Below are 12,062 nucleotides of genomic sequence, written 5' to 3' on the forward strand. Positions count from 1 at the left end.
CTGTGCCAACCTTCTCTTCAGATTAGCTGGCAGAGCAAAAGTGGCATTTAACCCCTGAAGACTGACAGTCCTTCACCAAGGGATTCTGTAGCATGGGGTTCCCCTGCCCAGGGCCTCAAGGGATACCCATGCCACTGCAGCAAAGGTTTTTCTGGCCCTTTTCCCTTCCCCACTGCAGTTAGGGTTTCCCTTAGTGGTGAACTCACCATTGTGGGGTTCCTGTGTGTTACGTATGCTCACTTCGGGACTGGCAGTGCTAGGTATGTGGACAGTGCAAGTGTTTTGAAAAGGTTGGGAAAGCGCTGTGTCTAGCATGGGCCTTCTGTGACATAGTAATTTTGTCCTTGATAGGGCTGGCCTTGGAATACCAGTCTCAGGAAGTTATAACTCCTGCAGAGTATTTGAGATGGGCATGGAAGCACCCACGAAAGACTAGAGAGGAGTTTTTGCGAGACATCCTGAGTTGCCATGCAGACACCAAACATAAAATGGAGGGATAATGGCCGGAGGGAGCTAAAGAAGAGCACATTGTGGCTCCTAAGCGTTATGGAGCTCCAAGTGAACATGCTGGAGGTGCTGCAGGCACTGCAGATGAAGCAACTACATGACCAGCCCACCTGCAGCCAATGTCCCAAAACTTTTTCCAACACACCCCTGCCCTTCCTCCCCCTATGCAGACCCAAGCTTGTCAAAAGCTGCTCTAGAACCCAGGTTCAGTGCAATGTTGCCATGCTGCAAGCTACTTGCTGGGCTCTGGAGTTGTTGATAAACAAAAATGAGTGTTAAACTGTATCCTTTGGACTAGCTTTATCTGAGCGGTGCTCAACTCTACTAAAGCATTCCTGCCACACAGCAGGTTCAACACTGTCACATCTCATCACCAGCCTCTTGGCACACCTATTCACAACAGCCCAGGTCTGCCTCAGACTTCTGGGCCATTTGGCAGCTTTCACTTATGTGATCCATTACACACAGCACAAAAAGCAGTCTCTTCATCTGTGCTGGCCACCTGGACAAGGTCCTCATGATCCCACAGAGCATACTTACCTGTAAAGTGGTGGATCAACCCAAGGTGGGTGCCTGAGACAGTGCCATTTGTAAGTCCATGACCTATGATCTTGCTGTTGTTGGATGCCTCAGACCTTGACTGGGGGAACATCCTGGGACTTTGTGATCATGGGGAAGTTGGTCTCTGAAAAAGCATGCACTACGCATAAACATTAGAGAGCTCAAGGACATCCACCTAGCTTGTGCGGGTCTTTGTGTTATCTGAGTAAGTTGTACAGGTCTTGATGGACAATATAGCCTTGATGTAAACAGATAAGGGGAAGTATGCTCATTAGCTGTATGTCAGGAAGCCATCCGCTTTGTAGGACTTTTGTCCCCCACATGATATTTACCTGGACGTTGTACATCTTCCCGGCTTCTAAAATGCACTGGCAGATAGCCTTCTTATGCGCTCCCCATCACTGAGAGCTCCACTCTGATGTAACCCTGATGTTTTTCCAAATATGGCGACCCCCCCCCCCCCCCCATGGGCGTGTTCTCTATGGCACAGATCAAGAAATGTCTCCAGTTCTGCTCATTCAAGGTCTCATCAAGGATTCCCTTTTGGATGCTTTTCTTCTTTCAGGGATGGGAGATCTGATGTATGCATTCTGGCTGATCCCTCTCATGAGCACAATCCTGTCAAAAATCGAGACACAATGCATGAGTCGTCATGATCACCTCAGCATGGCCTTGCTAGCACTGGTTCAGCATGCTCATGACTTAGCTGCAGCCACTCTGTGGCCACTGTCCAAATGCCCAGATCTGCTCTTGGAAGACCTTGGCTCTTGCACCTGGACCTCGCCCTTTTCACCTCACAGTTTGGGTGATATGTGGCTGAACACAGAAGAACTAACCTGTTACAGTCAGATGCAGTAGGTTTCTAGAGTTACTTAGGTGGCAAAATGGAAATGATTCTTCTGCTGGGCATCAGAATGTAATGTTTACCTGACCCAGTCATCGCTGCAGTTCATCCTGGGCTACCTGCTTCATCTAAAGCAACAAGGCCTTGCCTTTTCCCTCATCAAGATACTCTTGGCAGCCATATCAGCTTTTCATCTGCACATTCAAGATTGATCGGTATTTTCGCATGCAATGAAAGGAACTTGAAAGGGGCCTGGAGTACTCTTACTGGAGGCCAGGGACCTGGTTCTCCAGTGTGTCCTCAAACTTGACCCTTACTAGGCTCACAATGCTGTCATTTGAGCCTATGGCTTCATACTTCCTGTTTCATTTGTTGTGGACAGTTGCTTTTCTTCTGTCCCATTACCTAAGTAAGGAAATTCCCCAAAATAAAAGCTCTCATGTCAAAGCCATGTATATGGTCTTCTGCAAGGATGAGATCCAACTGTGACCCCATCCGGCTTTCCTGTTGAAGGTGGTGTCCCCCTTGCATGTCAACCCAGAGCCACACTCATCCAGTGATGGAAAGTAGCTACATAGTTCAGATATTCGGTATGCACAGGCATTGTATTTGAAGCACACTCCACCTTTCCACAGGTTGACTCAGCTCTTTGTAGTGACAGTGGAAAGAATGCAGGGCCTTCTGGCATCCACTCAGAGGATCTTGCACTGCATTACCTCCTGCATCCGTACCGGTTACAAGCTGGCTCAGGTCCTGCTGCTGCCTATTGTGAAGGTCCACTTGACCAGAGCACAAGCATCCTTGGTGGCCTTCCTTGCACGTGTCCCAATTCAGGACATATGCAGGGCTGCTATGTGGTCTTAATACATCATGAATGTCTGTAATAGTGCTGTCAGCCAGCAGGCCACATGGACTTGGGTTCAGCAGAGTTGTGTTGCAGTCTGCATGTCCATGAACTCCTACCTACCTCCAGTGGTCCTGCTTGGGAGTCACCTCTAATGGAATGGACATGAACAAACACAGCAGCGGTGGGCAATAATTTTTGATCATAGAATCATAGAATACTAGGACTGGAAGGGACCTCGAGAAGTCATCGTGTCCAGTCGCCTGCCCCCGTGGCAGGACCAAATATTGTCTAGACCATCCCTGATAGACATTTATCTAACCTACTTTTAAATATCTCCAGAGATGGGGATTCCACCTCTGGGCAATTTATTCCAGTGTTTGACTACCTTGACAGTTAAGAACTTTTTCCTAATGTCCAACCTAAACCTCCCTTGCTTCAGTTTAAGCCCATTGCTGCTTGTTCTATCCTCAGAGGCAAAGATGAACAAGTTTTCTTCCTCCTCCTTATGACACCCTTTTAGATACCTGAAAACGACTATCATGTTCCCTCTCAGTCTTCTCTTTTCTAAACTAAACAAACCCAATTCTTTCAGCCTTCCCTCATAGGTCATGTTCTTTAGACCTTTAATTATTCTCTTTGCTTTTCTTTGGACCCTATCCAATTTTTCCACATCTTTCTTGAAATGTGGTGCCCAGAACTGGACTCAATATTCCAAGTGAGGCCTATCCAGCGCAGAGTAGAGCGGAATAATGACTTCTCGTATCTTGCTCATAACTCACCTGTTAATACATCCCAGAATCATGTTTGCTTTCTTTGCAACAGCATCACTCTGCTGACTCATATTCAGCTTGTGGTCCACTATAACCCCTAGATCCCTTTCTGCCGTACTCCTTCCTAGACAGTCGCTTCCCATTCTGTATGTGTGAAACTGATTGTTCCTTCCTAAGTGGCGCACTTTACATTTGTCGTTATTAAACTTCATCCTGTTTACATCAGACCATTTCTCCAATTTGTCCAGATCATTTTGAATTATGACCCTAACTTGCAGATTAGTCGCAACCCCTCCCAGCTTGGTATAATCTGCAAACTTAATAAGCATACTTTCTATGCCAATATCTAAATTGTTGATGGGAGGCCACTCCAAGATTTTGGAAAGTGGTTGAGGGCTGCACTCTTCCATGATCTTAATGAGGGATGTGGGGTCTGGAATGGAGGTTGGGTGCAGAATGGAGCTTGGGGTAAGAGATTGGGGTGCAGGAGGGAGAGTGGGGTCTCGGAGGGAGTTTGGTGAAGGAAGCAGTCACCTGTAGGGACACTATTCAAAGGGAAAAAGAAGTGTGCCTTGTTCAGTAATTATGATTCTTTGACGTGTGTTCCTATGGGTGCTCCACTACCTATTCGCCTCCTCTCTGCTTTGGAGTGCTCATCTTTGATTCTGCGTTAGAAGAGAAACTGAGGATGGTTCACCTGCACAACACTGATTAGCCTTATGACAGAGCATAAGAGAGGGTGGCACAGTGCATGGATGAGCCGAACAGACACTTACCAGAACTCAATGATTAGAAGTGCAGACATGCAAACATCTTTACAGTGGAACTTGCATAGGGTTAGGGTTCTCAAAGAACCATATTAGTGCACAAGATGAGTAAAGTCCTTTTCTGTCCTGCTGGATTGGGCACAACAGTGAGTCTAGTCCATAAAGTATGACTGTTACAACATATATGAAATACTGCCTGTATGATACACTGGAAAAATGAATTTGTGTATGCCTGAGCTCTTGTAGGGGTAATATACTTTTTTTCCCCCCCAAATTATAGTGTTATTCATTTAAGCAAATGCTCTTTTCCAAGAACAACTTTGCATATGGAATGTTGTGAAATGAACACAATGGTTTAGCATAAAATGCCCTCAATTGTCCTCTGACGGGGTATAGAAAATTATTAAAATGATGATTTCTGCCTTAAACTCTCTAGCTCCTATTTGGAGACAGAGGAATTTATTCGCTGTAAATCTTGTATCCAAGTTGCAGAGTAAGTATGTCTGTGGAAGATTAAGTACAAATATCCCTGAGCCAGAGAGACAGCTTATTTATTGCTTAAGCTTCCAATTGAGGGCAAAAATTTACCAGACCTTGGCTCTGTTCTTTTAAACACTTAGGCTACGTCTACACTGGCCCCTTCTTCGGAAGGGGCATGCTAATTTTGAACTTGGGAATAGGGAAATCCGCGGGGGATTTAAATAAACATGGCCGCCGCTGTTTTTCCGGCTTGGGGAAAAGCCGGAAAAAAGCGTCTAGACTGGCGCGATCCTCTGGAATAAAGCCCTTTTCCGGAGGATCTCTTATTCCTACTTCAAAGAATAAGAGATCCTCCGGAAAAGGGCTTTATTCCGGAGGATCGCGCCAGTCTAGATGCTTTTTTCCGGCTTTTCCCCAAGCCGGAAAAAAAGCGGCGGCCATGTTTATTTAAATCCCGCGGGGGATATTTAAATCCCCTGCGGATTTCCCTATTCCCAAATTCAAAATTAGCATGCCCCTTCCGAAGAAGGGGCCAGTGTAGACGTAGCCTTACTGTATGAAATAGTTAACAGTAACCTTCTGTTGTTAGAGCAATTATTCTAACTTATGTGTAAACCTATAGTTTTTTTGTGAATTATAACCATTTTTAATCTAGTGTACTATTTATCAGTATCAATACCTGACAGAGTGCTAATATTTTATTTCCCATCAAGCATGAGAATTTTGAGGAACAAATGCAGGGTATGAAGACACAATTAATTCAACTGAGTACTTTGCTTCGCTTGCTAGACAGTGGGTTTTGCAGTTACTTAGGTATGTATAACATCTCAAACAACTTGTTGTTTTTAGAGTAGTATAAGCCTAGACATTCTAAAGTCCTTTAAACACTTTACCAACATAAATCTGTTATATTTTTAATGCAGGACTGCTTTATTCTTGTAATTTGGCCATAGTACAATGTCTTTGAAAGAAAAGAAACTTACTGTTGTATTTCTTTGTGCCCTAGAGTGCAAAATCTTTAATGTGTCATTATGTATGCTGTTGTCCTACATGAACAATAAATATTCAAATTAAAAACATTTAACAGATTTTAATTGGTTTTCATGAATAGCAAAATTGCTGTGTCATGTAATTGATATTTAAGCAGAACTTCCCACTAAGTTTAATGGAGACTTAGTTTTAATAAATTAATGGCAGGATAACAGCCCTATAAAATGCATATTTCCTTTGTTTTATATTCGGAAGAAATGTGTCATTCTTTTGTTAGAATCTCAAGACTCGGGATACCTTTATTTTTGCTTCCGATGGCTTCTGATCCGATTTAAAAGAGAATTTAGCTTTCAAGATATTCTTCGATTATGGGAGGTAAGAAAACAATTAGATACTTAATCTAAATTTAATTCCACTTGTCTTTGGAAGGTGGTTGATTTCAAAAAAAGACCGGTGATGACACAGTGGGGACATACTAGTACAGTTTTTGTAGATAAATTGTGCCTTTCTTACCTATAAGAAGACTTTTTAAATTTACACTGTAAAAATGCTCTGTCTGGGTTGGTGCAGCGGAGCCAATCCAGCCCGGGCGGGTGGGGAGGTGCTTCAGTCCCTTAATTGGTTAAACTTCACATTTTTACACACAGACACATACACTAAATATTTAGATTAGGGATATAAAATCCCATTTAAGTAAGTGTGTGTGTGTGTGTGTGTGTGTGTGCAATTTAATTTTCTGTAGTGATTGTTTTTTGCTATTCTTACCCCTTTCAACTAATGAATAAAGATATCAAAGGTGTTTGTAGAATCCTACTAAAATGTGCTGGTTCTCCTGAGTGCATCTTAAAAAATGGAATACAAACATTATTTTTCAGTTTCATTGCCAGGAGAAGTGATACTACAAATCACATGCTTTGTTGGCTTTTAAAAATGTTCAAAAAACCCATTTAACATCTAATCAAATTGTGGCGTTTATGCCAACATTTCCTCCATCTGAAGATTAATGCCATTCTTTTAGAAAGTTAGGGTCTGATTCACCACTACATCACTCCAATTTTATACCCAAGTCATTCTACCAATACAAAAATAGAGTGCTGTCAAATGTACAATGTAAACAGAAAAAATACCCAATTTCTTAAGTCAAACCTCTTTCAGATACAGTAAAAGTAAGGGTTACTTGTCTACAGTAAATCCAATATTTTCAGACAGAATTGTGATTTAGCAAGTTGGACTGTTGTCATGGGGTATATGCAATATATGCTAAAAATATGCAAGGGCTTTCTTAGTGTGTTCAACCAGTTTTAAGCTAGTGCAACACAAACAACATAAGACTTGAATGATGGTGAATTGGGACTTTTGTCTTATAACTTATTACAGATTTTCATATTCAGTGGGATAGCAGTGGGCACACGTAATCCCCTACTATGATTGTGTCTGAAAAGGCATAAGGTGGTGCTGGGGGAAGTCTTGTTCTCAAATTTTTTGAGGTTCTGCATTTTGATAGTATTTGTGTATGATCAATTTTTGTTGGTGATTTTCACTTCCTTTTCCATCTGGTGGTATGTAACATTACTGCCATGCACTTCCCTGGAAAAACAATAAGTAGTCCTGTGGCTAGGGTTCCCACTAAGCTGTGTGGTAGCATGACCCCACAGCTGCTTAATAAGCCCCGCCAGCCAGGGACTCAGAGCTTCAGGGACTCAGAGCTGCCTGGCTTGGGGATGGGCACTTCTCCCTCAGTACAGCAGCTGCTTCTTTTTGAGGACAAAGCAGTGAGTCTCTCAGACAGGTATGGAGGGGACATGCAAAATTTTGGAAAAGTAATAATGGACCTTTTTAAATAGTAGTAATTAGGAAAGCAAACATATGTACTGTGGCTTTAAGAAAAATTTGCTGAAACAATATATACAATCAACCATTACACCTTCAATTTTTTAAAATAACTAATTTGGTATAACTACAAGGCCATAACCAGGGCAGGGCAGCACTCCAGAGTACAAAGCTAGCGAAAAGGGTAGGGAGAATAAAACAAAACAAAAAAATTAGGGTATAGAGCCCTACAGATGACATGGCATTGCCACCCTTCTATGCTGCTGCTGTTGGTGCTACTTTCTTCAGAGCTGGGTGCCTGGTCAGGGGCCACCACTCTCCAACTTCAAAGGCAGCACTGCTGCAGGGCTGTACCTCCCACCCCTTTTTTAGTCTTTTTTTCCAAATGCTGTTTCCCCTCCACCTCCACTGGCTTCATTTCAGAGTTACTATTTCAAAATAGCAGTAATGTGGATGCTCCATTGCTGCTATTTCGAAATAGCTCCTCCTCAAGGCTATTCAAAGTAATTACTCCCCAGTGCTTCCAAATTGAGGTAGTGCATCCCATCCACATTAGGGGAGTTTGCCTTGGACTAATTTTGAGGCTTCCCTGTAGTGTGGACGTTCTATTTCAAAATAGTTACTTTAAGAGTTATTCTGGAATAACTTATTTTGAAATAGCCTTGTAGTGTAGATGTACCCTCAGTGTATAAAGTTGTACTTCATTGTCTTTTTTTGGTCTTCAGAAGAAAGCCATCAATTTTCATTTCCAATTTCAAAAGCAGTTTTAATACTTTAACAGGTAATGTGGACAGAGTTGCCTTGCCAGAATTTTCATCTTCTCATCTGTTGTGCTATCCTGGAATCTGAAAAGCAGCAAATAATGGACAAGCATTATGGTTTTAATGAAATACTAAAGGTATCTGATACGGTTCTTAATTTTAAGTGTAAATTAATCCTTCGAATGGATTCTTTTCTGGTTTTACATTTGGAAAAAAAAGGACATGAATGTATAGTGTGTGTCCTCCTGAGTGGTTATAGTTAATTCATTCCAGAATTCTTTAAGGGGCAAGGTAACCCAATAATTGTAATCATGGACCAGTCATTTCCCACCTGTTAAAGGTTAAACACTTGGGTTAATAAGTGTCAATATTTTCACTTTAGTAGATAGAATATTAGTATTTAACTCTCTTTGAACCACTTAGTAAATTGCATAAATCTAAATCATTGTTACTTCATCTTCTCTAAATGTATGTAGTGTTACCTCTTGAGCTCTTGGAATTAGGAATTGCCTGATGTGAGATGCGTTTGTATATTACACTACAGCAAGGAACATTGATAAGGACTCATATTAAGAATCCTATAAATGCTGACCAGTTGCTTTGAGATGCTGAGCACATTCAGTTCCCATTTATCAATGGATGTGAAGCGATTTAAGCTTTTTTTTCAAGTTTGAAGCCTTAATCTCAATGTGGCATTTACAACAGAGGAGAATATTATTTTAACACAACAGCGTATTTTTTTCTAATCTGCTATTTGCCATTTCTGTTTTTTATAAACATATTTTTAGCACATCAATGAACTGTCTATGAAAATTGATGTGGAAGATATACTCTGTAAAGCGGAAGCAATTTCTGTGCAGATGATGAATTGCAAGGTAAAGTTATTTTAAAGTTATATGAGTATTTGATACAGTAAAAAATACATAGTTGTCCATAATAAAATAAATATAGAGCTCTTGAAATAATTCCTTTTGAAATAGTTCAGTTTTTAGATGTGATGGGAATATGTAGTCAGCCTTTGATTAGATATTTTACAAAAGCCTCATATACCTCTATAGTCAGAGTTGAACATTTGGTATCAGAAGTATATTACTGTGTGAAGAAAGCTGGAATTTTGCTCTTGGATAGGTTATTTTGATGTGTTCAGATCAGATTAGCTGATATACAGGTGAGTTCACGTTTGATATGTGGGAAGTTGAGGGGGGAGTCGGAGTTACACTACTGCCTATTGGACAAAAAGCACATAGACTTCATTTGGTTTCATAGGACAGATGAATAACATTGTTAATCAGATAATAATTACATGAATACAGTTTATTTTTTCAGGCAGCAAAGATAGCAGCTGGACATTTTCTTGAAAATAATCAATCTTTATGCAATATTAATATTAAACATATTTTCACTACAGATTAGACTTTATTCTTATAAATGCTTTCAGGAATTTAAGAGTATTATGTTTGTTAATGTGTTCCAATTAACTCTCTTCTATTTAATATGTTTAGTAGAATAAGATATACAATGATAAATGTTTCCTCTTCATAGGAATTGCCTCAAGCAGTTTGTGAGGTCCTAGGGATGGAGAACAGTGCTGTGACAACCCCAGATTCAGACACTAGAGAAGATGAAAGTGTTACTGTGATGAGTCCTTCTGCATCAACATATCAAAATATCTCTATGCCCGTAACTGCTGCCAATGGAACAAGAGATAACTCACAACAGATGGCTGACACACACAGTGCCCATAGATTGACACCTACATAATTACTTCTGGTTAAATTCTTGAAGAGACTCTTTATTGCAGCTCTTTTTTCAAGCACTTGAGGGGTGGATGTTTAGAATTTGGTGTTTGATTAAGCTTTAAGGTTTTGGAAAGAAATTCTGTACTGTAATGCTCCTGCATTAAAGCTTTACAACATAACCTGACCTACTTATTTTTGTAGTAACTTCTACCACAATAGCCTTTTGTTTTCAATAACATTCCTTACTATTTTTGTAGCAAAGTGCATTTCTTTTTTTGGTGATGAACTGGAAATGGCTAATAGTTAAAAGGTGAATGATTTGGAAATGATGCATCTGCTGAGTTTTTACTTTTATAATTTTAAGCTTTGGTGATTCTTAGGTTTGATCAGATTCAGCATAGGCAACCTGTACATCATTTCCATGGAAGAGGGACATTTCCATTTCCAGAAGAGGAATGTTTTGTAAATGAACAGGGGTTTTCCTTCTCAAATGTTTACAAAAATATTTGTTGCTGTTTGAATGTAGATTTGAAATGGACGTTTTTGACTTGCACAGTTTCATGTCCAGATACTGATTTTTTTTGTGTAATTTAGGAACGGATGAACAGTATATTTTTTACATTTAACATCTCTTCCCTTACATGCATACATATATATACCCTGTATACATAAGCAATTATTTGTGAATACTAAAAGGATAGCATATTTTCAATATTTGAATAAACTTGACTGTTCATACAAGTCAATTTGACCAAATTAATAAACTCAAGCTGAGCTCTTTTTGAAAACTGTTTTCTAAATAACCACTACTTCTTGTAGGTATGATCAGTTCTGCGCCTGGTGTAATTTTACAATTAATTTCTTGCAAAGTTTATCTTTACCAATAATGTTTATCATCTTTTCTAATAGTATATTAACTGATCAGTAGACTCCTATTTAAACTGTTTCTATGCCAGACTCTTTGGGACACGTAAAAGCAGATACAAAACTACTTGGATATAGTAGTCACAATGATCTCAATAAAACATTCTTTGTATATGAAAAAGGGAGTGTGAGTTTATACCATGCCATGCTGTCTGACTTTAAGTCTTGCGGTATTTAACATAACTGATCCAATATATTCATTGTTATTTCACAACTATTGTACATATTATATTATAAAATAAACCTCAAAACCAATTTGGTGTGTTTGTTTAAATCTTATTTAGGGACACACAAACTTAGTTTTGTGGGTGATATGGGAAAATTAGTAGAAAATTGTGCATAGCTAATGGCTGTTTCCAAGTCATTTAAATTTTGTTTTGAGTGGGTAATGAAAGGCAATGGAAAAATCTGATTTCTCCAGAGAAGAGTGTACTGTTCGTCATCTCGAGCCCATTGTTGATAGTGAGTAGGCAAAGGGAAACATTTTCCCCCTCCTACTTTGGAGAAACTTACTACTGTATTATTAATGATGATGGTACTGTCCAAAGCAAATACTTGAATTGATACACAAAGACTTCAGTATGTAAAATAAATCATTGAAATGACTTGAGACTTGGTTAAACTTTTCACACCTCTTCTACACAAACACAGCGAAGGGTGGATTGAATCAATATAGGTTTTGTTTTTAATACCGTCAGTGTATTATCTTTCATCAGTTAATAACTAAGAAATCCATTCAGCAAAAATCAAGGATACAGAACTCAGCATCTCCACAGTCTTTAATTTCCTCTTTTACAGGAAATTGCTTTGGCGCATCATGATACTTTTGTCCCCCTTTAGGCACTGAGTTTTTGGGTAATTCTTTTTATGTAACAAAATTGAATACTTTTTTTTGGTCTAGTATATTACATGAGTTAAAAGTGTCAAGTTACTTTAAATAAGTTCTGCCATAGTATGTTTTAGAGCAAAATACCTTGCTTCACTGAGAAGGCTTGCACAATATATTTCTATAATATTTAGACAAATAATCTATGTTAAAGTA

At 39.6% G+C, this 12,062-nt stretch overlaps 1 protein-coding gene across 4 annotated transcripts in view; it reads left to right on the top strand.

Moving 5' to 3' along the window:
* The window catches only part of TBC1D15 (TBC1 domain family member 15), a 78,414-nt gene extending 67,139 nt beyond the window's left edge, over positions 1–11,275 (top strand). For all 4 annotated transcript variants that reach the window (XM_006121546.4, XM_006121545.4, XM_075931905.1 and 1 more), the window contains 5 exons: positions 5,490–5,589; positions 6,044–6,141; positions 8,378–8,494; positions 9,146–9,232; positions 9,900–11,275. In XM_006121546.4, coding sequence (XP_006121608.1) covers positions 5,490–5,589; positions 6,044–6,141; positions 8,378–8,494; positions 9,146–9,232; positions 9,900–10,118 — 621 coding nt within the window. In that variant the 3' untranslated portion in view covers positions 10,119–11,275. The remainder of the gene's footprint in view (positions 1–5,489; positions 5,590–6,043; positions 6,142–8,377; positions 8,495–9,145; positions 9,233–9,899) is intronic.
* The last annotated feature ends 787 nt before the right edge of the window (positions 11,276–12,062 follow it).

This window comes from Pelodiscus sinensis, chromosome 1 (genome assembly GCF_049634645.1).
Source record: "Pelodiscus sinensis isolate JC-2024 chromosome 1, ASM4963464v1, whole genome shotgun sequence".
NCBI lineage: Eukaryota > Metazoa > Chordata > Testudines > Trionychidae > Pelodiscus > Pelodiscus sinensis.